This window comes from Esox lucius, chromosome 13 (assembly GCF_011004845.1).
Source record: "Esox lucius isolate fEsoLuc1 chromosome 13, fEsoLuc1.pri, whole genome shotgun sequence".
Lineage (NCBI taxonomy): Eukaryota > Metazoa > Chordata > Actinopteri > Esociformes > Esocidae > Esox > Esox lucius.
Genome location: NC_047581.1, coordinates 461,176 through 486,029, shown reverse-complemented (window position 1 = coordinate 486,029; position 24,854 = coordinate 461,176). Strand labels below are relative to the sequence as shown.

General features: G+C 42.1%; 1 protein-coding gene across 4 annotated transcripts in view; it reads left to right on the top strand.

Annotated features, from left to right (window-relative positions):
- The window catches only part of LOC105007943 (HIC ZBTB transcriptional repressor 2), a 40,394-nt gene extending 24,967 nt beyond the window's left edge, over nucleotides 1-15,427 (top strand). For 2 of the 4 annotated variants that reach the window (XM_010867083.4, XM_020044503.2), the window contains exon 2: nucleotides 12,651-15,427. In XM_010867083.4, the coding sequence (XP_010865385.2) occupies nucleotides 12,695-14,425 (1,731 nt within the window). In that variant the 5' untranslated portion in view covers nucleotides 12,651-12,694 and the 3' untranslated portion in view covers nucleotides 14,426-15,427. Of the gene's footprint in view, nucleotides 1-3,104; nucleotides 3,150-11,621; nucleotides 11,725-12,650 lie in introns of those variants that run through there. The other 2 variants (XM_010867082.4, XM_020044502.2) reach the window with 2 other exon arrangements.
- The last annotated feature ends 9,427 nt before the right edge of the window (nucleotides 15,428-24,854 follow it).

Below are 24,854 nucleotides of genomic sequence, written 5' to 3'. Positions count from 1 at the left end.
AACAACTAACTACACAGCTACTACAATGCTTTCCATTAGTAGACTGAGCAAGCAACCATTAGAGCTCCACAGCTGATGTGCTTTTCTATTAAGTTATCACGGCAGGGTTGCTCTTGTCATCTAAAATATTACCAACATTTCACAGAAGTATGGAGTATGGACAACACAAAACATATAGCCACAGTTTATTTCGTACTCACCTTGACATTATCGTCACTTTCAAGGACGTTTCTAACCTTGATTTTCTGAAATCAACAGCAGTATTCTAGAATTCTGTTGGGCCCCCCCCCCCACACACAAACACACACACACACACACACACACACACACACACACACACACTCCGGGACATAAAGTACAGGGTTCTGAATTTACATGAGTAAAATTTTGATGTACATGCAAGCGGCCTACACACCTACATTGTCAATGCGCGATCGGAATTATAGATGCATAGATCAGGGGCTGTTCTTTTTGGTCAGTTTGAGATCGCCCCGGACACCCATGCCTAACGATGCCACTGATATAGCCTAATATTATTTGAGGTTTTCTTGAGCACTTCAGTAAGTATTGTGATTCAGTTGTGATATCGTGATGACTGGTGATGTATTGAGTCGTAACGTGTATTTTGATATATATCGTGTCGCAAGGTATTTGCCAATACCCACCCCTAGGTCAGTGGAGAACTCCATGGTAATTGATTATATGTATTTTGATTATATATTATTTAGGCTCAATCTCTGTCTGCAAAATCAGACCCAAAAGATTCCGGTGAAGTATACAATACAAGTTTACATCATAAAAATGTACGACAAGGTAGATGATATTGCTCAAACACCCATTGTACAACATAAGACAGGACTGCAGAAAAAGAGACGGATAAACATGCAGAAAAGCAATGGGGTCTGGATATGTACTCATGCTTTAGGGGTACGTGTGTGCTCAGAGCCACGTTACCAGTCAAAACTGCTTCAGACACACACAGTATTAACATTTAAAGATGTTTGTATTGAAATGAGTCTATGACCGATATGCTGCAGTTAAACCCTCCTTGCTCCAACAATTACTGAGCCTTTTCACTTTGAACATTAAATAAGGTGTTAGTGGTCTGTTTTGAATACTTGTGATGTATCTTAGGGGCTTTCTAAAATAGTAGTAAACTGATGACTGGTTTCAAAATGTAATCCATTTTAAGGTAGATCTGCCCTAGTAGACAACGATGTTGGGTCATGTTTTGCATCACTCCAGAGCAGTTAATCCTCTGCCTGTCTCAAATTGGCCCCTAACCTATGGTGCGCCACTTTGTGGTAATGTCCGTTCCAATGTTATTCTTGTCTGTTCTTTTTCACAGACTAGATTAACTATATTGCCTTATACATTTCAATTATGGCTTTTATTGTGATAGATAATCTGAGTGCTGCCAGCATAATATCCTGCTGCTAAAATAACGCTAATGAAGCCTCGAATGGCCATCACTGGTTATCATCACCTATATTGATAGATACTGTATGTCATTCACAAATGGCTAATTAGCTGTTAAAACGGCCAGTGGCAAAAGAGGATTTGTTCAAGATAGATAAAAGACTCGTTGGCTACAACCTTGAGTTGATACGTTAAGGGAAGACTAAAATGAAACCGTTTACTATATTGCGACTATTTCTGGTGGATTTTGGAATTGTCTCAGGATTTGTTTAGGATAGACAAACAGGCTACACGATTTTCTAATCTTTTCGCTTGACGAAAAAGTCTGTTAACTACTGCATAAATATATGCGACGATATTGTATCAATGTCATTCACGAATGGCGGATAAGCTGTTAAAATGGCCAGCGGCAAAAGTCATACAGTTCATACATACTATTTGTGGTGTTACTCATTTTAACGCTAGTTAATGGTGTCTAACAAAATATTCAAACTTGGCATGATGTTAATGAGTAATAAACATAATATAAGGCTATACTCATGCTCGTCAGGTGTTCAGTTCAGTGGCGTAGTGGTTAACGGCAATGCCTTTCATGTGGGTCACCCGGGTTTGATTCTCGAGGGGGCAGACACGTTTAACACATTTTATTGCGGGTCGGCTGAACTAGGTTTTCCTGGTTTCTTGTTTTTATAAACATCTACTTTCTTAAATGGAGTCATACAAAGTCGACTCCAGTTCCACCCTCCAGAAGAGCCCGAGCAAATGCTACAGCAAATGATATGGCCAAACTCAAATATATTAAATGAAGATAAAACAGTTTTCATAGAAAAAATTTATAAGAAATATTTATAAAGGATATCGTAATTGCAAACAGTAAAATTCTTTCTTACAAACAATTTGTGGAATTATATGGGGAAATGTTCCCTTAATAATATAACCGGCTCATTGCTGCAGGGTCACAAAAATTTGAAAAGTTAAATCACCAAGAAAGGATAGAATTGCCATGCCTTCCAGCAATAAAAAAAAAACTATGCGTGGCTTAAATTAACAAATATAAACAAGAAAATCTCTTCCATCTAACAACAAATGGTTTGACTACAATGCCATGTGCAATTCAAAATAGTTGGGAAGATATATATATATTTTTTTATCCCTCTTCATTGGGTATAGGGTATATAGACTGATTTACAAAACCGCTATTGATAAAACTATTCAATATTTCCAGTTCAAATTATTATATAAAGTCCTTGCCACAAAGAAACCGTTAAATATTGGGGAATTGTAAACGGGGCCTTAGTCCGGGTGGAGAGAATTATAAACAGTTCCAAATACCAGTGTGACAATGACCCAAAGCACACATCCATATCCACAAAAGCTTGGCTTCACCAGAAGAATGGCATGTCGAGATGAGCAGGTTATAATGCTTGTGAGCATGCACAGAGGTATGTATTGAATGTATGTACTGAAAAATCTGAACATACTGTCTGTTGGTAGTATCTATATGTTCATATGGGTGTGGATGGCTCTGGCTGTGGTGGTCACCGGTTTCACAATTTTTTAAGGTGTGAACTCATTGTCGGGACGCAGATTTGGTATCACTGAGGATTCATAGGGTGGAAATATTGTGTTGTTAATCTACATATATTATTCACACTTAAGGTGCCTTGATCTATCCCAATGTACAGCACCGAAAACATGTCCGGTGAAGAGGCCTGGATAGCCAAGGACGGGTAAGATCCCACCCTTTGACAAGACAGGAACAAGTGTGCATCTGGCCATACAGTGGAAATGTGCAATTGTATGTTTACAAGTACTGTGTGCTGAATCAAAGAACACAGATATTGTTGAAATAACAAATCAGTGTTGTAGTGATTAAACGTGCCACGTTCCCAATGGTTTGTTCCACGCCTGAGTTTGATTATGTGTACTGAAATGGATCTATTGCCATGGTGGAGCTGCCCATGATGACAGTGTGTTGAACGTTATGCGAGGTTGACTGTGTGTCTGTACGTGTGTGTGGTGTGTTTCTTTTGAAGGGGGTGACATGCAGTATATAAGGGGGGGGGGGGAGTGGAAGTGATGCCGCTGTTGATATACATATAGACAACTGATGTCTGATGAATCATAGCTGATCTGATCCCATGAAAAAATTTAAATAAAACATTCACAAACAGGATCAAACTTTTACATTTCTTTACACTTTATGTATGAAATGCTTTCACCTATATTTAAGGTAGTAAAGGGAGTAAACTCAGATTTTAAATTGAATAATTTATACCCTCCTTTAAATATTCTGAGGATTTTGTGTTGCACAATTGTTTGAGACAGATGATCTTGATAAAAGATTTGTTCATTTTTATCACTGAAATGCAGTGGTTCTAAGTATGTAGAGAATAGATAAATTAATAATAAAATCCTTATTTACCTCAATTCGACATTCCAAATAATGAAAAAATAAAACGGCTCAGAAAAAAACGTTTTCTTTCCTTTCCAAAAAGGTCGAAAAGGAAGGTTTTGAGTGAGGAACAGGAGGGTTAAATCCAAGAGACCACTGCAAATTGAATGCTTCTGTTCCTCACTCAAAACCTTCCTTTTCGACATAGGCCGTCTTACTGTCGGTGGTAGTGAGACTGCCTATGCCAGCTAGCTACGTTGTGGCGAGGGAGCCAGCTAACAGCAAGCCAGTTTGTTTCTAAGAAGATGAAGATGAAACCAGCATTTTTTACACACAATATGAGTGCTTATAGTAAGGCTAGATATGATTTAATGAAAATATTTCAAGAACAATACCAGAAATACAGCTGGTTTTATTTGCTTTTTGACAGTGTATAAGGCTAGCTAGCTAACATTACTACTGGCTGGAGATTTTTTTTCAGGTCAGTTTTTCTTTCCTTTTTTGTTCAAAATCTTAGTTAGCCTTTTTCTTTAATACTGATTAAAAAGTACAACTAATACATTTAGCTGTTCAAAATATATTTTTTTCACTACTTTTGGTTTGGACTTAGCCCTGGGCTAAATTCCTAGCAATGCCTCTGGGGCAAAGTATAAAAAGAAGGGGATAGATGTGGAAGAAAGGAGACACAAGTATAGTGGTATATTTTTTTCTGTACTATTATAAAAGCTTTTGTATGTTTCCGGGTTTAGTGATTGGAAATGTAGCGTGTTATGCTAGCTTAGTTAGAACTACATAGTGGCAGTACATACATAGTATGTGCTCAGGCACTGGGCAAAGGGTGAAAGTAGAACACCAAAGGCCAGTTCTGATTAATAATTTGAGACAAAAGGGTTTTAGAATGTTGCAGCGAAAATTGTATTGGTGAACTGGTTAGTTACATGCTATCGCAGTTTTGTTTTGTGTTTATAATAGTAAAATTAAAGTGTTATTTTCACTGAAGCTGGTATTTTTCTTTTGGCGGGGTGGGCTGCATTTAGAGATCTCGCACAGGGCGTCAGTTTGTCCAGAAACGCCACTGGCTGAACATGCCCCTGTCACAACTTTTTTAAATGTGTTGCAGGTATCAAATTCAAAATGGGTATGTATTTTCCCAAAAAACATACGATTTCTCCTTTTCAACATTTGATATGTTGTTTTTGTACTATTTTCAGTTACATAAATGGTTTGCATGTTCGGGTTTAATTTGCATTTTATGCAGCGTCCCAACTTTTTGGGAAACGGGGGTGTACATTCATTTTTGTCATGGAAATCACTAATTGGAAAGGCACTGTAGGTTCTTTTCACAAGTGAAGCTTTTTATCAAGATTTATAAACCTGGAGCAGTTAAAAACACTCAGCAGAGTCAGTTCAAGAGCTCCCAGTTGAAGGTTGAGCTCAGGCCTATATACATTCCGTACAGCCCACTGTGTCCCCCTCCTATGCATGGTTAGTCTACATGTCTCACCAGCTTCTCTGCGAACTTCGGCTTAGAAAGATAACAAGATGTTTACAGCCCTTGAAGTTTAGTCAAAACCATAGCAATCTGTTGTAGGCACATCCTGTACAGGTGAGCAGAGCTGAAACACACAATGGCCTTACTAACTGGATTATACTTAGTACAGTGAAATCATATTGCTTATTCTATGGAATTAACTATTATTCTATTGCTGGTGCAATGGACCCTGGGTTCCTTCTGGTGCAGGAGGATATCCCACCTCAAGTGGCCAGAGTGTGTAGGGAGTTCCTGGACGATGAAGGCATTGATGCAATTAACTGGCCCGCGTTCCCCAGGCCTGAATCCAATTGAGAAACTCTGGGATGTTATGTATCGGTGCATCCCGCACCACAAAGTAGGGAGCTCACTGATGCCTTAATCCAGGTCTGGTAGGAGATCCCCCAGGACACCATCCACCGTCTCATCAGTAGCATGCCCAGACGTTGGTGGGAGTGCATACAGGCACGTTGGGGCCATACGCACTACTGAATCTCATTGAGTTGCTGTGATGAAATTCACGCAAGTTGGTCCTCAATTAGTTGGTGATTTTGGTTTCCATTGACCGTTGTTGCGACATTTTGTTCTCAATGAATTACACCATGTACTATGGAGATAGAACTACTTCTAAATTATTGCGTATGTGCGGACCACAATGTATATGTATATAATGTGTAAACAGAAAATACAATTTACAAATGAATGTAACATCCACAAACGAATGTCTCATGATCTGCAAATACACAACACGATCCAGAATTATATTTCACTAACCATGAATAAACTCCTTTCTACTTGTACCTCATAGCAAGGATTTTAATATATGAAAAATGATTCGCAATTATCCTTCACACCCTTGAACAGTAAATTCACTGTTTGCGGACAATTTATATTTGTGGATTGGTTCCTATTTGTTTAACATTTTCACTCAAGTTTTGCAATGTTTTATACTAGGGATGCACCGGGATACCCCTTTTTTTCAGGTTGAGTACGAGTACTTACATTTGGGTACTTGCCGATACAGAGTATCGATACCAAGTACTTAAAGCTGCACTAGGTTTTTTCAAACCTGTTGTCTGGGTTCGGTTGTTTCCACGATTTTCTCTTGATGAAAATGTCAGTTATTTTCAACTATATATACAAACCTGATTCCAGAAAAGTTGGGACACTGTACAAATTGTGAGTAAAAAAGGAAATGAATAATTTACAAATCTCAAACTTATATTTAATTCACAATAGAATATAGATAACATACCGAATGTTGAAAGTAAGACATTTTGTAATGTCATTTTGGATTTCATGAGAGCTACACATTCCAAAAAAGTTGGGAGCAATAAGAGGCCGGAAAAGTTAAATGTACAAATAAGGAACAGCTGGAGGACCAATTTGCAACTTATTATGTCAATTGATAACATGATTGGGTATAAAAAGAGTCTCTCAGAGTGGCAGTGTCTCAGAAGTCAAGATGGGCAGAGGATCACCAATTCCCCCAATGCTGCGGCGAAAAATAGTGGAGCGATATCAGAAAGGAGTTTCTCAGAGAAAAATTGCAAAGTGTTTGAAGTTATCATCTACAGTGCATAATATCATCCAAAGATTCAGAGAATCTGGAACAATCTCTGTGCGTAAGGGTCAAGGCCGGAAAACCATACTGGATGCCCGTGATCTTCGGGCCCTCAGACGGCACTGCATCACATACAGGAATGATACTGTAATGGGAATCACAACATGGGCTCAGGAATACTTCCAGAAAACATTGTCGGTGAACACAATCCACCGTGCCATTCGCCGTTGCTGGCTAAAACTAGGTCAAAAATGAAGTCGTATCTAAACAGGATCCAGAAGCGCAGGCGTTTTCTCTGGGCCAAGGATCATTTAAAATGGACTGTGGAAAAGTGTTCTGTGGTCAGAAAAATCAAAATTAGAAATACATTTTGGAAAACTGGGACGCCATGTCATCCGGACTAAAGAGGACAAGGACAACCCAAGTTGTTATCAGCGCTCAGTTCAGAAGCCTGCATCTCTGATGGTATGGGGTTGCATGAGTGCGTGTGGCATGGGCAGCCTACACATCTGGAAAGGCACCATCAATGCTGACAGTTATATTCAAGTTCTAGAACAACATATGCTCCCATCCAGACGTCTTCTCTTTCAGGGAAGACCATGCATTTTCCAGCATGACAATGTCAGACTACATACTGCATCAATTACAATGTCATGGCTGCATAGAAGAAGGATCCGGGTACTGAAATGGCCAGCCTGCAGTCCAGCTCTTTCACCCATAGAAAACATTTGGTGCATCATAAAGAGGAAGGTGCGACAAAGAAGACCTAAGACAGTTGAGCAACTAGAAGCCTTTATTAGACAAGAATGGGACAACATTCCTATTCATAAACCTGAGCCACTTGTCTCCTCAGTCATATTTAAATTTTATGAACTGCGTGCGTGTGTGTGTGTGTGTGTGTGTGTGTGTGTGTGGTTATTGTATCAATGTCATTCACGAATGAATTAATAATAAACGTTGTGCCATGAAATTAAATCGTTATCATTGTAAACTATATCATTGTAAAGTTCAGTCTCGCTAGCAAATGCTCAATTCTTATGACTTCTCCCAAGTAGTAAGATACTAGTAGGCCTATTTCTGGCTAATAAGCTATTAAAATGGCCAGTGGCAACAGGTAATATACGAAATGTTTAAGTCTTATTGTTGCTGCCGAATGTATATAACGTTTTACCGCAGACCTTTATACTGAAGGTTAAATACGACAACCGGAGATCTTGTTGCTGCTGCTGGATCTCTAACGTTATCTTCATGATGTTAATCCATTGTGGCTGTCGAGTTGTGAAAGTTAGCTAGCTAGCTAGCTTCTTACCTTGAGTTGTGGCTCAGACGATGGCTACTTTTGGGCGATGGCTATGAATGTGACAGACACTTTTTGAGTAACAGCTTCTTTCTTGCCACCTTCCATTACTGGACAAGGTTATGCAGAGCTATTGATATGATTGACCGGTGTAACGTTACACCACTTTCACCCACTAAACTCTGTAGCTCCTTCAAAGTGACTTTTCTCATGAGTCACCTTATTTGAATAAGTTTACAAGAGACTGCCTTTTCTTGCCAGTGCCTGGGTTTTGCAATGCAGCTTCCACTTCCTGATTATTGATCTGTGCTCACTCAGATAGCCTAATACTTGATCTGAAGATCATTTTGAACCCTTATTCTGATTTATGGATTTATCTCTTCATCTTTAACTTCTGCAGGTATTTATTTTCCTTCAGGTTCACAGGCTATTCATGTGCACTGTTGGACTATTGGGCTCTGGTAAATTGCTGACTTTTCTCAGTTTCTCAGTGTTTGCTGGCATTTTCTACCTATTGCGGTGTGAAGGCCTGACAAACTGGCTTTTGTGTCCAAGAGGGGCTTATTAGCCCTTGCCAAATGTAGTGAACTATTAAATTGGTTGCTATAAGTTTCCACCATTAATCAAATCCACATGTAAATTGCAATATTGATCGTTAGACTTTTTATCATTTACTTTTCTTTTTGTGTCTGCTTTTCTGCTCACATCAATCCCTGAAACCATTCCCTCAAGCGGAGCTTTTCCCCTTAAAGCTGTTAGATTCACTGCTCAAATTCTGCTCAAATTCTGTCAACAGATTGTTCCAAACAATAATTAGGCCGTTGGCCACTGAAGCTTTTCAACAAGTCATTCTATTTCTATAATTACATGTGTTTTTATATATGGTAGCATGAATCCCAGTCTAAATATTTGATTGAAAAAATGCAATTTGATTTGAGTATCGCTCTACTGTCATGATGTTGTTTTTTCTCAAAGCCTTTCTTGCGATAGCACCTCTCCAAGCCACACCCGTCCCCCAGCTTCTTTGTAGCTTTACCTGCTCACATGTCAACTGAGCCCTCCTCCAAGCTTTTCTCTGCCACCCCATAACGATAGATCTGGGCTGACGTGCCCTAATTGAGGCGAGGTGGCGTGAGCCGGGCTCCTAAAGAGGTCAGCCCTTGGAAACCCAAGAGAGGAGAGGAAGAAGAGGGAGGTGATTTGAACAGTGTATTTTGTGCCAGAACAGTGCGGCGGTATTGGATCCAGAACATACATTCCATGTGGACAGTTGTTTTACAAAAGTAAGAGGGACACCTCTCTGTAGCCACAAACAGATTATTTCCAGAGAATGGTTACCTTAAGGGTTCCTCTCTGTCATTTGATGAGGCAGTGTCTTTCAAATGGCCATGCAGCTAGTTCCTCTACGCCAGTGTTTCTTAATCCTGGTCCTTGGGACCCAAAGGGGTGCACAATTTTTTTTTTGCCCAGGCACTCACACACCTGATTTACATACAGAGAATTACTTTCATGCCACTCACAGCATTGTGTAAAAAAAAAAAATAATTACCTAGAGGTACATATCACAACCTCTCCTTGAACTGCCACCTTAACATGGTGGAGGGGTTTGAGTACCCGAGTGACCCTAGGAGCTATGTTGTCTGGGGCTATATGCCCCTGGTAGGGTCCTGGTAGGGTTTTCGTCCAGGCCGTGGAACACTGGACCAGCTCTATACCCTCTACAGGGTGATGGAGGGTTCATGGGAGTTTGCCCAACCAGTCCACATGTGTTTTGTGGATTTGGAGAAGGCATTCGACTGTGTCCCTCGCGGCATCCTGTGGAGAGTGCTTCGGGAATATGGGGTCCTGGGTCCTTTGCTAAGGGCTGTCAGGTCCCTGTACGACCGAAGCAGGAGCTTGGTCCGCATTGCCGGCAGTAAGTCAGACTTGTTCCCTGTGCATGTTGGACTCCGGCAGGGCTGCCCTTTGTCACCGGTTCTGTTCGTAATTTTTATGGACAGAATTTCTAGGCGCAGCCAGGGGCCGGAGGGTGTCAGGTTTGGGGACCACACGATTTCGTCTCTGCTCTTTGCGGATGATGTTGTCGTGTTGGCCCCTTCAAGCCAGGACCTTCAGCATGCACTTGGACGGTTTGCAGCCGAGTGTGAAGCGGTGGGGATGAAAATCAGTACCTCCAAATCCGAGGCCATGGTCCTCAGTCGGAAAAGGGTGGCTTGCCCACTTCAGGTTGGTGGAGAGTGCCTGCCTCAAGTGGAGGAGTTTAAGTATCTAGGGGTCCTGTTCACAAGTGAGGGACGGATGGAATGGGAGATTGACAGACGGATCGGTGCAGCTTCTGCAGTAATGCAGTCGATGTATCGGTCTGTCGTGGTGAAGAAAGAGCTGAGCCGCAAGGCGAAGCTCTCGATTTACCGGTCAATCTACGTTCCTACTCTCACCTATGGTCATGAGCTTTGGGTCATGACCGAAAGGACAAGATCCCGGATACAGGGGGCCGAAATGAGCTTTCTCCGCAGGGTGGCTGGGCGATCCCTTAGAGATGGGGTGAGAAGCTCGGTCACCCGGGAGGAGCTCAGAGTAGATCCGCTGCTCCTCCACATCGAGAGGGGTCAGCTGAGGTGGCTTGGGCATCTGTTTCGGATGCCTCCGGAACACCTTCCTGGGAAGGTGTTCCGGTCCCGTCCCACCGGGAAGAGACCCCGGGGAAGACCTAGGACACGCTGGAGGGACTATGTCTCCCGGCTGGCCTGGGAACGCCTCGGTGTCCCCCCGGAAGAGCTGGAGGAAGTGTCTGGGGAGAGGGAAGTTTGGGCATCCCTGCTTAGACTGCTGCCCCCGCGACCCGGCCCCGGATAAGCGGAAGATGATGCTATGCTATGCTATGCTACATATCACAACTAATAAGGTTAATTGTCAACATGATTGGTTAAAAAAAAAATCATCCCAGAGAGGATGGGTTTTTCAGAAGTGTCTTTCCATGAAAGACAGCGCAGGCAAATCGTACAACAATTTAAGAATTACGTTTCTCAACAACAAATTGCGTTTGGGGATCTCATCTATGGAACAAGGCCAAAAAACAGTATTGGATGGCCGTGATCTTTGGGCCCTCAGGCCGCACTGCATTAAAAACAGACATGATTCTGTAGTGGACATCACTTCACGTGCTCAGGAACACTTCCAAAAACCATTGTTTTCATAATACGTCGCTGCATCCACAAAAGCCAGTTAAAACTACAATGCAAAGAGGAAACCATATATTAACTGCCTTCTCTGGGCCTGAGCTCATTTAAGATGGAGTGAGGCGAAATGGAAAACTGTCCTGTGGTCTGATGAATTAAAATGTGAAATAATTTTTGGGAATAATTTGTGTTCTCCAGACTAAAGAGGAGAGGGTATATCCGGCTTGTTATCAGCGCACAGTTCAAAAGCCAGCATCCGTGATGGTATTGGGGTGGATTAGTGCTCATGGCCCGGGTGACTTGCAAAGCTGTGAAGGCACCTGTGATGGAATTTTGGAGGTGAAGACCAGAATATTGTTACACACCATTAATGCTGAACTATATATACCGGTTTTAGCGCAACATGTGCTGCCATCCAGACAACCTCTTTTTCAGGGAAGGCCTTGCTTATTTCAGTACAACAATGCCCAACCACTTTCTGCACATATTACAACAGCATGGCTTCATAGTGATTGAGTCTGGGTGCTAAACTGGCCTGCCTGCTGTCCAGACCTGTCACCCATTGAAAACATTTGGCTTATTATGAAACAGAAAATATGTCAAAGGAGACCCTTTTATGTTGCACAACTGAAATCCTATATCAAGCAAGAATGGGAATACATATCACTTTCAAAACTACAGCATTTGGTGTCCTCAGTTCCCAAATTCCTACAGAGTATTGTTAAAAGAAGAGGTGAAGCAACACACTGCTAAACATGGTCCTGTCCCAACTTTTTTTGAAATGTGTTACTGGCAGTAAAATCAAAATGGGCATGTATTTTTCAAAAAACAATACAATTTCTCTGTTTCATTTGATATGTTGTCTTTGTACTGTTTTCTATGTACCATCGTTAAATATAGGGATGATTTGCACATCATTGCATTCTGTTTTTATTTGCATTTTGCACAGTGTCCCAGATTATTTGGAAACTGGATTGTACAGTCACTGCTATTCCGACCGTCTATGCATCACTACATTTGCATCTCTTTAGTTCTTGCTCGCATTGATGCTGACAGTAACTGAGTATGAACATGCAAGTTCAATCTGTCCTTGACCCAGTCTCAACAATTAATGTCTACATTACCTAAATGGGTTCCATAGATTATATTCACTTAGTCTGTTTACCTGACTATTTTGTTGAAGAGTCTTTCCATTGTAAAAAAGTATAATAATGGAGAATGTAATAAAATATATATTTTATTAATATACTTTTTCTTTCTCTCAGCTTTAGGTGGTGCTTGTGTAGGAAGTGTGTGACGGGTGGTGGAAATGGAACTGCCAAATCATGCCAAACAACTGCTGCTGCAACTCAACCAGCAAAGGGCCAAAGGCTTCCTGTGTGATGTCATCATCGTGGTGGAGAATGCTCTGTTCCGAGCCCACAAAAACATACTGGCGGCCAGCAGCATCTACTTCAAATCCCTGGTCCTCCACGACAACCTCATCAACCTGGACACAGAGATGGTGAATCCCTCTGTGTTCCGACAGGTCCTGGACTTCATTTACACAGGAAAGCTCCTGTGCTCGTCAGAACAGAGCAACGAGCAGAACTACAGTGCCCTCCTAACCGCAGCCAGCTACCTCCAGCTCCATGACCTTGCCGCTCTCTGCAGGAGGAAGCTCAAGCGAAGCGGCAGCAAGCCCCTGCCTGGTAAACCCTCCACCCTGGGTCTGCATGGCCGAGTACGCCACAACAACCAGCGCCTCTCCTCCTCCACTCCTGCCACTTCCCACAACCACTACATCCCCACCCCCTCCGATGCAGACCAGCCACAGCCCGACGAAGGCCTCCGGGATAAACTCTCGGACGATGAGATGTTCATTGGGAGCTCAGCCGGGAAGAATGGTAACCTAAGTAGCGGCGGTGAGCCAGACCTCGGGCTGGACCTGTCCAAGAAGAGCCCTCCCTCGATAGGCACTGGGATGGATGCTCTCAGCCCTCATAGCAACTCCCAGGAGTCGCCTCAATCTGCCTCGGTATCCACCACCAACAGTGCCTCACTGGATGATTCCACCACCACCCTGCCCAGCCTGGACACCACTGGCCCAGAGCCCATGGAGCTTACCCCCACACCCAGAGCCCCTGAAGACAGCCAGCCCAAGACAAATAGTCCCCCTCCCCGCAAGAGCACCCGCCAGGTTGCTCGCAAGAAGGAGTGGCCCAAAAGAGAAGCTTCTGGACTAAAGGCGGAGGATCGTGAGCGGCCCCTTCTCAATGGTGTGATCATGGGGCCCAAAGAAGGCCGCTGCTCCAGTGGTGGCTACGGCAGTAGTTTCACCTCAGACCAGTCCTTTCAGTGCAAAGAGGAGGAGGATGAAGACGGAGGGGAAAACGGGCACGAACCCAGTGAAGAGAGCGGGCAGAGCGACGGAGAGAACAGAGGAAAAGGACGAGGGGGAGAAAGTGGGCATCAGAGTGCCAACTATGTTTACCGGCAGCAGGGATTTGAGCCGGCATTTGGTGACAACCTGTATGTGTGTATCCCCTGCGGGAAGGGCTTCCCCAGCTCAGAGCAGCTCAATGCCCATGTGGAGACGCACACAGAGGACGAGCTGTACATCAAAGAGGAGGTAGGGGCCTTCGTCAAGGAGGAAGAGGAGGAGGCGGAGGACCTCTCGGCGCCAGTAGCACCAACCACGTTCGGCAGCTCAGAGCTCCGACCATTTAAGTGCACCGTCTGCAGCAAGAGCTACAAGGACCCAGCAACGTTGAGGCAGCACGAGAAGAGTCACTGGTTGACCCGGCCATTCCCGTGCAACATCTGCGGGAAGATGTTCACCCAGAGGGGCACCATGACCCGTCACATGCGGAGCCACCTGGGCCTCAAACCATTTGCATGTGAGGAGTGCGGCATGCGCTTCACCCGCCAGTACCGGCTTACTGAGCACATGCGCGTCCACTCGGGGGAGAAGCCGTATGAGTGCCAGCTGTGTGGCGGGAAGTTCACCCAGCAGCGCAACCTCATCAGCCATCTGAGAATGCACACCTCTCCCTCCTAAGAAATACATAAAAACACCCAACAACAAGCCAAAGAACGCTTCCTCCCCCTCCTACCCCTCATCTCACAAACGCACAGAAACACTCACACAGAAACACACCCTCTCTTAACACACACAATAACGATACCCAAACATAGACAACCACCAGGCTTTGTGATTTAACGGTTGTCCAGTCAGACTTCTGCATCACAGGTTGGGAAAAACAACTCTACCATGTCCAACACCTCTGGAAATTAACTCCCCTAACCCCACCATCTCTCTCCTACAGTTGGCTGGAGGGCGTGGCCGGCAGTTGTCTTTTGTATGTCTTGTAAATTTGAATGTGGTATTACCGCTGGAACCTCAAACTTCTCTGTCCTAATCCACGCTCAACATATTTTCCTTAGGAGTGTATTTAGACCTTTTAGATTTTTTTTCAAAACGGTTCCCTTCCGGGTGTATTCAGGGTTCCCTCTCTGCTCCAATCGTACTGGTCAACCGAGAAGATGGACCACGTATTGCCTCCTTCTAATTTGAAACATGTCAAAAGTATTAATTCCGTTGAGAATGTACATTTACAGGCAATAATTTTAAAGAGTGTGTTTTTGTTGTAATCAGATTGCAGCTACATGTCCAATGCGAACATGATCGAGATAACTGAGATGTCTGGATTAGGGTGGGGGGATAGGTGGGTGTTAATGTGGAGCATGCCCATGCTTTAACAGAGAATTCAACGTCTGAAAAAGTCAGTTTTTTCTGGTGAGGTTCTGACTGATCAGGGGTTACAGTTCCTTACTCCTGACACACTCACTTTTTTTGTTGTCTGTGACTGGTCTCTGATGAAAGTAAGAAAGAGGGAACACGGGGTTGTCACTCTGTTCGAAAGAGCTCACTAGGTGTAGACATCCTGGTATACAAGAAAGAAACATTGAGGTACTTGTTTTTCTTAAAGAACTTATGATGATTCTGTGAATGTTTAAACTGGAAGGTTTTCTGATATTTCTTGGAGGGGTGGGTGTGGTTTTGGGGACCGGGTGGGAGGGTGTGGGGCAGCTGAATGGGGGTCGTTGTAGGCTGAACTTCTCGTTCACTGGGTACGTCAATTTTTTGTCTGTATAGCTTTCCTCCCCTCATGAAAAAGAAAAGCTTATATTTATAGGCTTACGACCTCGCTACCTCTGATTACTCTGATGAACTCTGTTTATTAGTTGAAAGTTCCTACATGTAATTAATTGTATAAAGTGTGTAGATTACATTTACTTTTCACCTAATGCTTTAACTTGCCCATCTCTCAACACAGGTTTTTAATGCTTTTTAGAATTGTACATGTTAACATTATTTTAACTGTCTTGTTCTCATGAAGATAGTTTTGCGGGTGCTGTTCTCAACAAATAGGCCCCCATCTCACAATGTACTGTATCTTCTTGCCTGGAGCAAATAGTGGTTAGTGAGTTTAGATGCACAGAGTTCCAAAGATCTAATGAATGTTATGGCGAATAGGAGCAGACTAACACATTTTGCTAGACAAGTTCATAACCAAAGGAAAAAAAAATGTACTTAAGATATATAGCATACTAAATTATTTCACTTCTGATTTTAATTTTATTTTACTGTACAAAAATCTAAATAACAATTGTATTGTAGGTCCACACAAATGAAATCCACAGTTGTGTTTGAGTGTTGACCAGTGACACTTGAGACTAAGGAGTGTTTCTGTGTGGTTTGCAAGGAAAGCTTGTGGTGATTGGTGGGCTGGTATTAACGTAAACTTTACATGTTAAGCAAATGCAAAGTTTACATTGTTCCCAGAATGTTATTTTTTTTCTATGTTACAAGGGTCCTTCTCATCACTTTATATGCCCAGACATAAAAACAGGACTCAATGACGTATGTTCAGACCAAAAAAAAAGATAGAAATTATAATAATCAATATTTTAATGTGAAGTTCTACGTTAGCTTGTTACTTTATTGAGCTGGACTTGTGAAAGCTTGTATTGGAAGGGAGAGGCAAGGATGCACTGGACATTTCAGTTCTTCACTCACCCCCTAAATGAATAACTCAATTTTATTCCCTCATGCTTACCACCCACATGGTTTTGAAAATTCCATATTGCCTTCTACTTAAGTTATTAAATGTTTCTTTATTAACATTTTATGACAGATTTTAAACAAAATTACTGGAAGAATGCCTGTCCTTCTAGATCAGAGGTGTCAAACCGGTTCCACGGAGGGCCGAGTGTCTGCAGGTTTTTGCTCTCTCCTTGTACTTGATTGGTTAATTAGGTCACTGATTGGTTAGTTTCTACCCTCACCTGGTTGTGTAGGTATGAACTAGGAACCAATTTATAGGAAAAACCAAAAACCTGCAGACACTCGGCCCTTTGTGGAACCGGTTTGACATCTAGATTATTCTTCATTGAAACCCAAGCTGCCTGTCCGGGCTTGTCCAGTGTGTCCCAACTCTTATGGTACACTAACGGGGAGGGAAAACTTCAGTGCAAGTTTTTGGTATAGGCATTCCTCTTATATTTGTTGTAACTGTCTTTTTACAAATTTCTATTCCTCCTTGGTCGTTATGGTTGGTCTGTGAAATGATTTTGTCATCTTGCAGCTGCAGTCACAAGCATTGCTATTGTTTCTGCTTCTTGGACTCTGAGATGTTACTTTCTTTTGAATGTTTTTCTTGATATTCCGAGGTAAAGGCAATTACTGCTTGGTGATTGCGTGGTGTATTTTCAACACTCCCCCCACCCACCAACCTGTTGTGTAATTTTTTTCTTATCTGTGACCTCGTTATTCGGGAGTCCATAATGCATTGCCTTTAAACGCTATTGTTCTTGTTAGCACTCAAGCAGTACAGCATAATATCTGTGGTGTGCAAAATATTTGTTATTTTTTTTTACAGCAAGGTCTTTAGCCTTCTCTGCAAAGACTTTGCAGCTGCAGTCGAACGGGCGTTTGTTCATTCGGCGAAAAAGAAGAAAATACGAACTCAAACTGTGACCATACTACTATTATTATTACTACTACTACTTCTCAAATACTTCAGGGATTGTTCTGCATCTATGAATGTAGGACTCTCAGCTACATTTGTAAGACATAGTATTGTATCAATTTCTGTATTTTATTCACGGGAAAAGCAAACACTAGTTTCATATTTAAAGATTAAAAAAATTGGGGGGTACTTTTTCAACTAACACAAAGAGCCTTGACAAAAGGCAGGGCAGCTCAATACAAAAGTCTACTTTTTAGTTAGTATCAGAATGTTCCGTAAGAGTCGCAAAGGTGTATAAAAACGAAGAAAAAATGCTCATACCCAAATCCACAAACTATTTTTTAAACCAAAGCACATTTGAATGATTATGGAACCATGTGTGGCTCTAAAAAAGATACATATGTATTTATCTCATTGTTTACATAAACTTTTACAGTTTTTACAGACCTCAGTCGAGACTAGGCCAGTCAGAGGCATGTCTGTATGTGTTTGTTGCTTTTTTTTTCCTCCACAGGGGTTTATCTGCCAAAACAAAATTCAACATCCTGCAGCATGTTTAAAATGGCTGAAGCTAAGGGGTACAGTTTTTGCGGTGCGTTGCCCCCTTCTGCCAGCTGGCTTTATGGTGGCCCTGTGGGGAGTCTGATGGGTTTAGGGTTAGAGTTGAAGGCTCAGGGTGGAAGCCGGTGACACTTCCATGACATATTCATCAAAGGGCATTGTCCTTGGCTATCAGTTTTATTTTTTCTTGTGTAATCAATGCCCTTGATTAGTATGTCTGCTGCTTGGGTCTTTTAAATATGCAGGGATCTAAAGAAGTGTGAGGATCGGGGGTTCGTTGCCCAAAGGGCTGAAGTGGCGTTGGAACTTGTTTACACAGGCTAACCAATTCTAGGCAAAATAGCATATCTGATTGATTGGTCGAAAGTTGAAACAGATCCCTACTATACCTCACAGATCCTTGCATTTAGGAGTTTCAAAACCTTATTTTGGAAACTATAGTGACTGTAATTCATTAATTGCATGTAAGCAGGTCTATTTGCTAGGGTTTTAACTGTGAATGTTGATGTTTTCTGCGTATTTGATGTTGGAAAAAGATAATGATGATTACTTAGCTGCCTGTGTGTAAAAGCAGCATAATCCTCTGACTGGCCTCGCCTCATACAAAGTTGGTGCAAACACTTAACAGTGTTCTTTGTTCTTCTTTTTATTTTTTATCAAATGTCTATTTTTGTCAGTGATGAATGTATTTATTTCACTGGTCCTGCCCTTGCGTCTGCTAAGACATTTCTCAGCATGTGAGACCGAGGTCCAGGCAGGTCCTTTTTCTTGGATTTTATTGTTTTGTTTTGAGGATTTCAAGCTGAGAAACAAAAATGAGACACAGAACATAGCCATTAACCACAATCTGTGAAGTTGTAGACTTTTATTGGGGTGAACGGATTTGGCGGTGACGTTCTATGAAATTTTTATACCGTTTCTCAGCTAAAACAAACAAACAGTCTGTACCGTTTTAATGTTGTTTTACTCACAATGGGTGTTTGTGCCCAGATGTTTTGGGTACCAACAGGAGTTTCTCACTTGTTGGCTGGACATTGGGGGCTAACGTCCATTGTTCAACCCCCTATGTTCCTCTGCAGTAGTTGTCACAGCACATCTGTGGGCCAAATATTGTATCTCTTCCCAAACATGCTCTTCCTGGGTGTTGCCATGCTACAGCCATGTAGAAAACATATTCCTCCCTGTCAGTCACACAGCTGAATCTTTTTTTTCAGCTTCTAACTTCACGTCATTCCTTCTCTGAACAAGTGTTGTCTCGGTTGCATTTTCTTGTCCTCAACCACTCGCCGGTACTCATTTTTTAAGCTTTAGTTTTTTGTCTCTACCACTTCTGTAGAGTGAGGGGGTTTAAGGTATGTGGGTCGAGATAGCTTTATGAAATGCACTTTGAATTTTTTTTCTTTTTGGGGGGTCTGTCACATCGGTTTAAGTAAAATGCATTTTTCTCTCTCTCTCGAACCTCATCATTGTAGCTGTACCATTTGTCTGAAAAAAATATAATTATGCAGTGTTACAAGGCTTTAAGAAACATTGTACAAAGTTCTGGGAACTCAAACCAAAATATTTTCCCTACTCAAAGCTTGTCGGAGTTACCTATAGCTGTAGTTATACCTGTGAGATTGTCTAGATTTCACCTTTCCACCTCCTATTTCTTTTCCCCATCCCCTGGCTGTATTCGTTAGGTCTGGTCTGAACTGTGACTACAGAGCAGCTGCGATTGACCACATCTGACAAAACCAAAGCTAGTTTTAAAATGGCCCCTGGATCACCACAGAGAGTTCTCGAGCTAAGGCGTACATTTAACCTCTTCTTAAAGCTTTACTACCACTCGCCTTTACCGACAATGCACCAAACCCTACAATAACTGTCCCTATGACTGCATCCTCAGCCTCCGTGAATAGTGATTGTGGTTTCTTTCCACATATCTTGAACGACGGCATGTTACTCATATTCCAAGTCAGTATTTACCTACAAGGGCAAAAAAAACACAATTACCTCAACTGTGTTTTCAGTCATATGCTAACTTGCTATTTACTTCTCAGCATTACTGCAGATGCATTAGTGTTTTTATTTATTTTATTTTACCGTCCGGTTGTACCAATATAACTTGTTTTTAAAAAGTGTTTATCACAGTCTCGTCAAAGGACTTTTTCAAAAGTAACTTGTCTCGTCTCACACCTCGCCACACGAATGCGCTCCACATTGACGGAAGGACATTATCCGCTGCTAAACTAGTACTTGAAAATCTTGATTAACGGAGTTGTCCACAAAGCAGGTGTATCAAGCTGCTGTCCGGCATATTTTTCATGAACAGCCAGCCTTTCAATAATGTAGGAGGATCCAGTTGCTCTGAGTTTCTGGATTGGACATGTAAGGGTCTTGAACTATAAATTATTGAGGGCTAACACTCCCTTCCCCCTTACACACACAAACAGCCGCTCTTCCACACTTGTTTATTCAAACACATATGGTCTAATGCAATGACCACCTCTTGCTAGCGGCAGCACCCAGGCGAAGCTCTTCTCTACACTTTATAGAGAGCTCGTATTCAGGTCAGAGCTGTCGCTGCGGCGATGGGGCTCGCTAACTTAGTGTCATAAGTGTACTACAGCTGACCTCAGCACTCACAACCTTGCAGTCTTAATGTACAGCGGTGAGGAAAATAAACTGTTATTTTATGATCTTTTCATTAAAAGCTTGATTGAAAACCAACCTTGTTGTTGTTATCCATCTGTTTTTCTTTGCAATTTTGTCTAAGTGTGTGTGTTTTCCAGAAGACAAAACAGTAAAACCTGTGTATGTGTGGATATATATATATATATATATATATATATATATAATCTCTCTCTCTCAAATTTGGTATCAATCAATCAAATGTATCTATGAAGTCCTTTTTACATCAGCAGTTGTCACAGTGTTTTTACAAAACACATGGGCTTAAACCCCAAGGAGGTAACGACAGTAGTGTTGAATTTCATTGGCTAGGAAAAACTCCCTAAGAAGGCCGAAATTTCAGAAGAAACCTAGAGAGGAACCATGCTCAGAGGGGGGGACCAGTCCTCTTCTGGCTGTGCCGGGTGAACATATTAAGAGTACAAATTGTAATAATTAATAAATGCATGTGGGCTGAGTCCAGAATCTACTTAAACCTAGTCCAGGTCGGAAGCATGACCAGATGGATAAGGACAGGGACAACACAAAAGGCAATCTCTGGCTTACAATGGGGATTGGGTTTGCTTTTTAGGTTTAGCATTATGAGTTTAGGTTTGTTGTTATGGCAATGTTAAATTTAAGCATGAAGGTTAAGTTATTGAGGTTTAGATTAGACTATGGTTAGGGTAATAGTTAAGGTTTAGTTGAGGGTTACTGGGTAGGGAACATAGATTTCTAGTTTACTGGTCCCCGCAAGTGCACACAGATTTGGTTTTCTACGTGTGTGTCATGCACCTGTCTATGGTCCAAATGTGAATAATTTGTATGCAATAATTTCCTATTGTTGCATAATGTCTACCAGGTTTGAGGTTCATGTGTAGTCGAAGGGCGTGTATGTGTGTGGGCGCAATTACAGCCCCATTATTGCATTCATCTACCTGATATGCATAGAATGTTGGAATGGCCTACATCTTGAGTTATGCATGACCTCTCCATGTCAGTTAGAAATAAGTGGCACATAGAAGCCTACTTTGCCCTAGGCTCTACTGCAGTATGTATACCTGGCTTGCTACCCCTCCCCCAACCCATTGCCCAGGCAGGGTGTGGCTTCCACAGCTGAGGGCTATTGCCTGGTCTATCACCAAAACCGATCTAGCCAACGGTAGGTGGATGGAGGAAAGTCTGGCCCCCATATGCGATGTAAGAGGTTTTTACGAGCAGTATGTCTAAAACCATTCAGTGATGTATGCACATTCTCTTCCACACTGATTCTCATGCCCTATATTCTGGGTCTCTTTTTCAATTTTTAACACCTTAATTTTTGTTCTTGTTCTTTTTCCTGCTTTCAGTCACTTTTTTACACCACCTTATTCCTCTGCTAATAGAAATCAAACAGAGATGGCATTTTTACGGCTGCTGTGTGCATGCGTGCGTGCCATTCATAATGTGTAGTTACCCCGGAGGTGTCACATTTAAATGACCCTGAATGGGGTCATTTTGGAACAATGACTATGGTGTCCATACCTCCGCCCTGCCCAACCCTCCCCCAGCTTGCAGCCATCTCTTTTCCCCCTAGCCCTAGCGCCAAGCTGACAATGTGAGCAAATGTTGGCTATGGGGAGGGGGTACTCTGGCACTCAAGGCTTATACATGTGGTTCCCAAGATGTTTGTTTTAAAGGTGAACTCTGGTCAGTGTGATCACTCAATTGAAATTGCCAAACTTGCCAATAACTAATTTTTGATGGATGAACATAAAATCAGAATGGATCTTTGGGTCAGCATTTTCTAAAATCACAAAAAGTGGTCTACCCTGAATACATTTACCCGCTTCTGTTGGCCTGTAGGGCAGGTCCTGGATCAGATTGTCATACCTCCAAACGTAAATGGAGGAGGCATATAAAGATATCAGAAGGCATCAGAGGTTGGGACGGGGCAACAATGTCCACCTAATCTTTGACTTGTCTCACCAGTGTTCCCATTATAAGGAAGCTGTGGGAATGAGTGGAATTTCTGTGCCTTGCCCTGGTGGGTCAGGGCTTGCCTGCACTTGTCTGGGAAGCCCCATGTTCAACCAGGTGCCTCCAGACTGGGGAATGTGAGAGGGATGGCTTCCCAGGATGGGTAAAGAAAAGATTGATAGTTGAAGGCTCTGTACTTCAATTCAGAACCCCCCCCCCCCCCCGAGAGGAGCATGACATGTTTTTAAGGTATATTTTTAGGCAATTTATGTATGGAAAGAGTTAAGAAAGTGGGGCAGAAAGATGTTGCAGTTATACATGTATCAGAAACATCAACTTGGTCCACTTGATGACCCTAGGCCACGAGTCATTCATGCATTTTGTTTCTGATCATGGCACAATCAGAATTTAGTGGTAAACAGGCTGAGCATTCAGTGATAATGTTCTCTGTTGGTCAACACTGGCTAATTGTCAGTTAGGTGTTTTCTATTGGTCAGCAGGCTGACTTAGTAACATGCTTAACTATTAGTTAGGTTGAGAAGCCAGTTGCCTTTACAAAGTCAATAATAAAATCAGTCTTTTCTTGACAGTATAGCTTTCAACAGGAGGTACAAACCCAATTCCAAAAAAGTTGGGACACTGTACAAATTGTGAGTAAAAAAGGAACTGAATAATTTACAAATCTCAAACTTATATTTAATTCACAATAGAATATAGATAACATATCGAATGTTGAAAGTGAGACATTTTGTAATGTCATGCCAAATATTGGCTCATTTTGGATTTCATGAGAGCTACACATTCCAAAAAAGTTGGGACAGGTAGCAATAAGAGGCCGGAAAAGTTAAATGTACAGATAAGGAACAGCTGGAGGACCAATTTGCTAATTATTATGTCAATTGGCAACATGATTGGGTATAAAAAGAGCCTCTCAGAGTGGCAGTGTCTCTCAGAAGTCAAGATGGGAAGAGGATCACCAATTCCCCCAATGCTGCAGCGAAAAATAGTGGAGCAATGTCAGAAAGGAGTTTCTCAGAGAAAAATTGCAAAGAGTTTGAAGTTATCATCATCTACAGTGCATAATATCATCCAAAGATTCAGAGAATCTGGAACAATCTCTGTGCGTAAGGGTCAAGGCCGGAAAACCATACTGGATGCCTGTGATCTTTGGGCCCTCAGACGGCACTGCATCACATACAGGAATGATACTGTAATGGAAATCACAACATGGGCTCAGGAATACTTCCAGAAAACATTGTTGGTGAACACAATCCACCGTGCCATTTGCCGTTGCCGGCTAAAACTCTATAGGTCATAAAAGAAGCCGTATCTAAACAGGATCCAGAAGCGCAGGCGTTTTCTCTGAGCCAAGGCTCATTTAAAATGGACTGTGGCAAAGTGGAGAAGTGTTCTGTGGTCAGACAAATCAAAATTTGAAGTTCATTTTGGAAAACTGGGACGCCATGTCATCTGGACTACAGAGGACAAGGACAACCCAAGTTGTTATCAGCGCTCAGTTCAGAAGCCTGCATCTCTGATGGTATGGGGTTGCATGAGTGCGTGTGGCATGGGCAGCCTACACATCTGGAAAGGCACCATCAATGCTGACAGTTATATCCAAGTTCTAGAACAATATATGCTCCCATCCAGACGTTGTCTCTTTCAGGGAAGACCTTGCATTTTCCAACATGACAATGCCAGACCACATACTGCATCAATTACAATGTCATGGCTGCATAGAAGAAGGATCCGGGTACTGAAATGGCCAGCCTGCAGTCCAGATCTTTCACCATAGAAAACATTTGGGGCATCATAAAGAAGAAGGTGCGACAAAGAAGACCTAAGACAGTTGAGCAACTAGAAGCCTGTATTAGACAAGAATGTGACAACATTCCTATTCATAAACTTGAGCAACTTTGTTTCCTCAGTCCCCAGTCTTTTGCAGTCTGTTATAAAAAGAAGAGGGGATGCCACACAGTGGTAAACATGGCATTGTCCCAACTTTTTTGAGATGTGTTGATGCCATGAAATTTAAAATCAACTTATTTTTCCCTTAAAGTGATACATTTTCTCAGTTTAAACATTTGATATGTCATCTATGTTGTATTCTGAATAAAATATAGAAATTTGAAACTTCCGCATCATTGGATTCTGTTTTTATTCACAATTGTAGTGTCCCAACTTTTTTGGAATCGGGTTTGTAGATGTTTGACGCTAAACATTGTGTATTGAGTGTATATTCTATGCTGTACTCATCAATTATTGATTGTACTGTTAAATTAA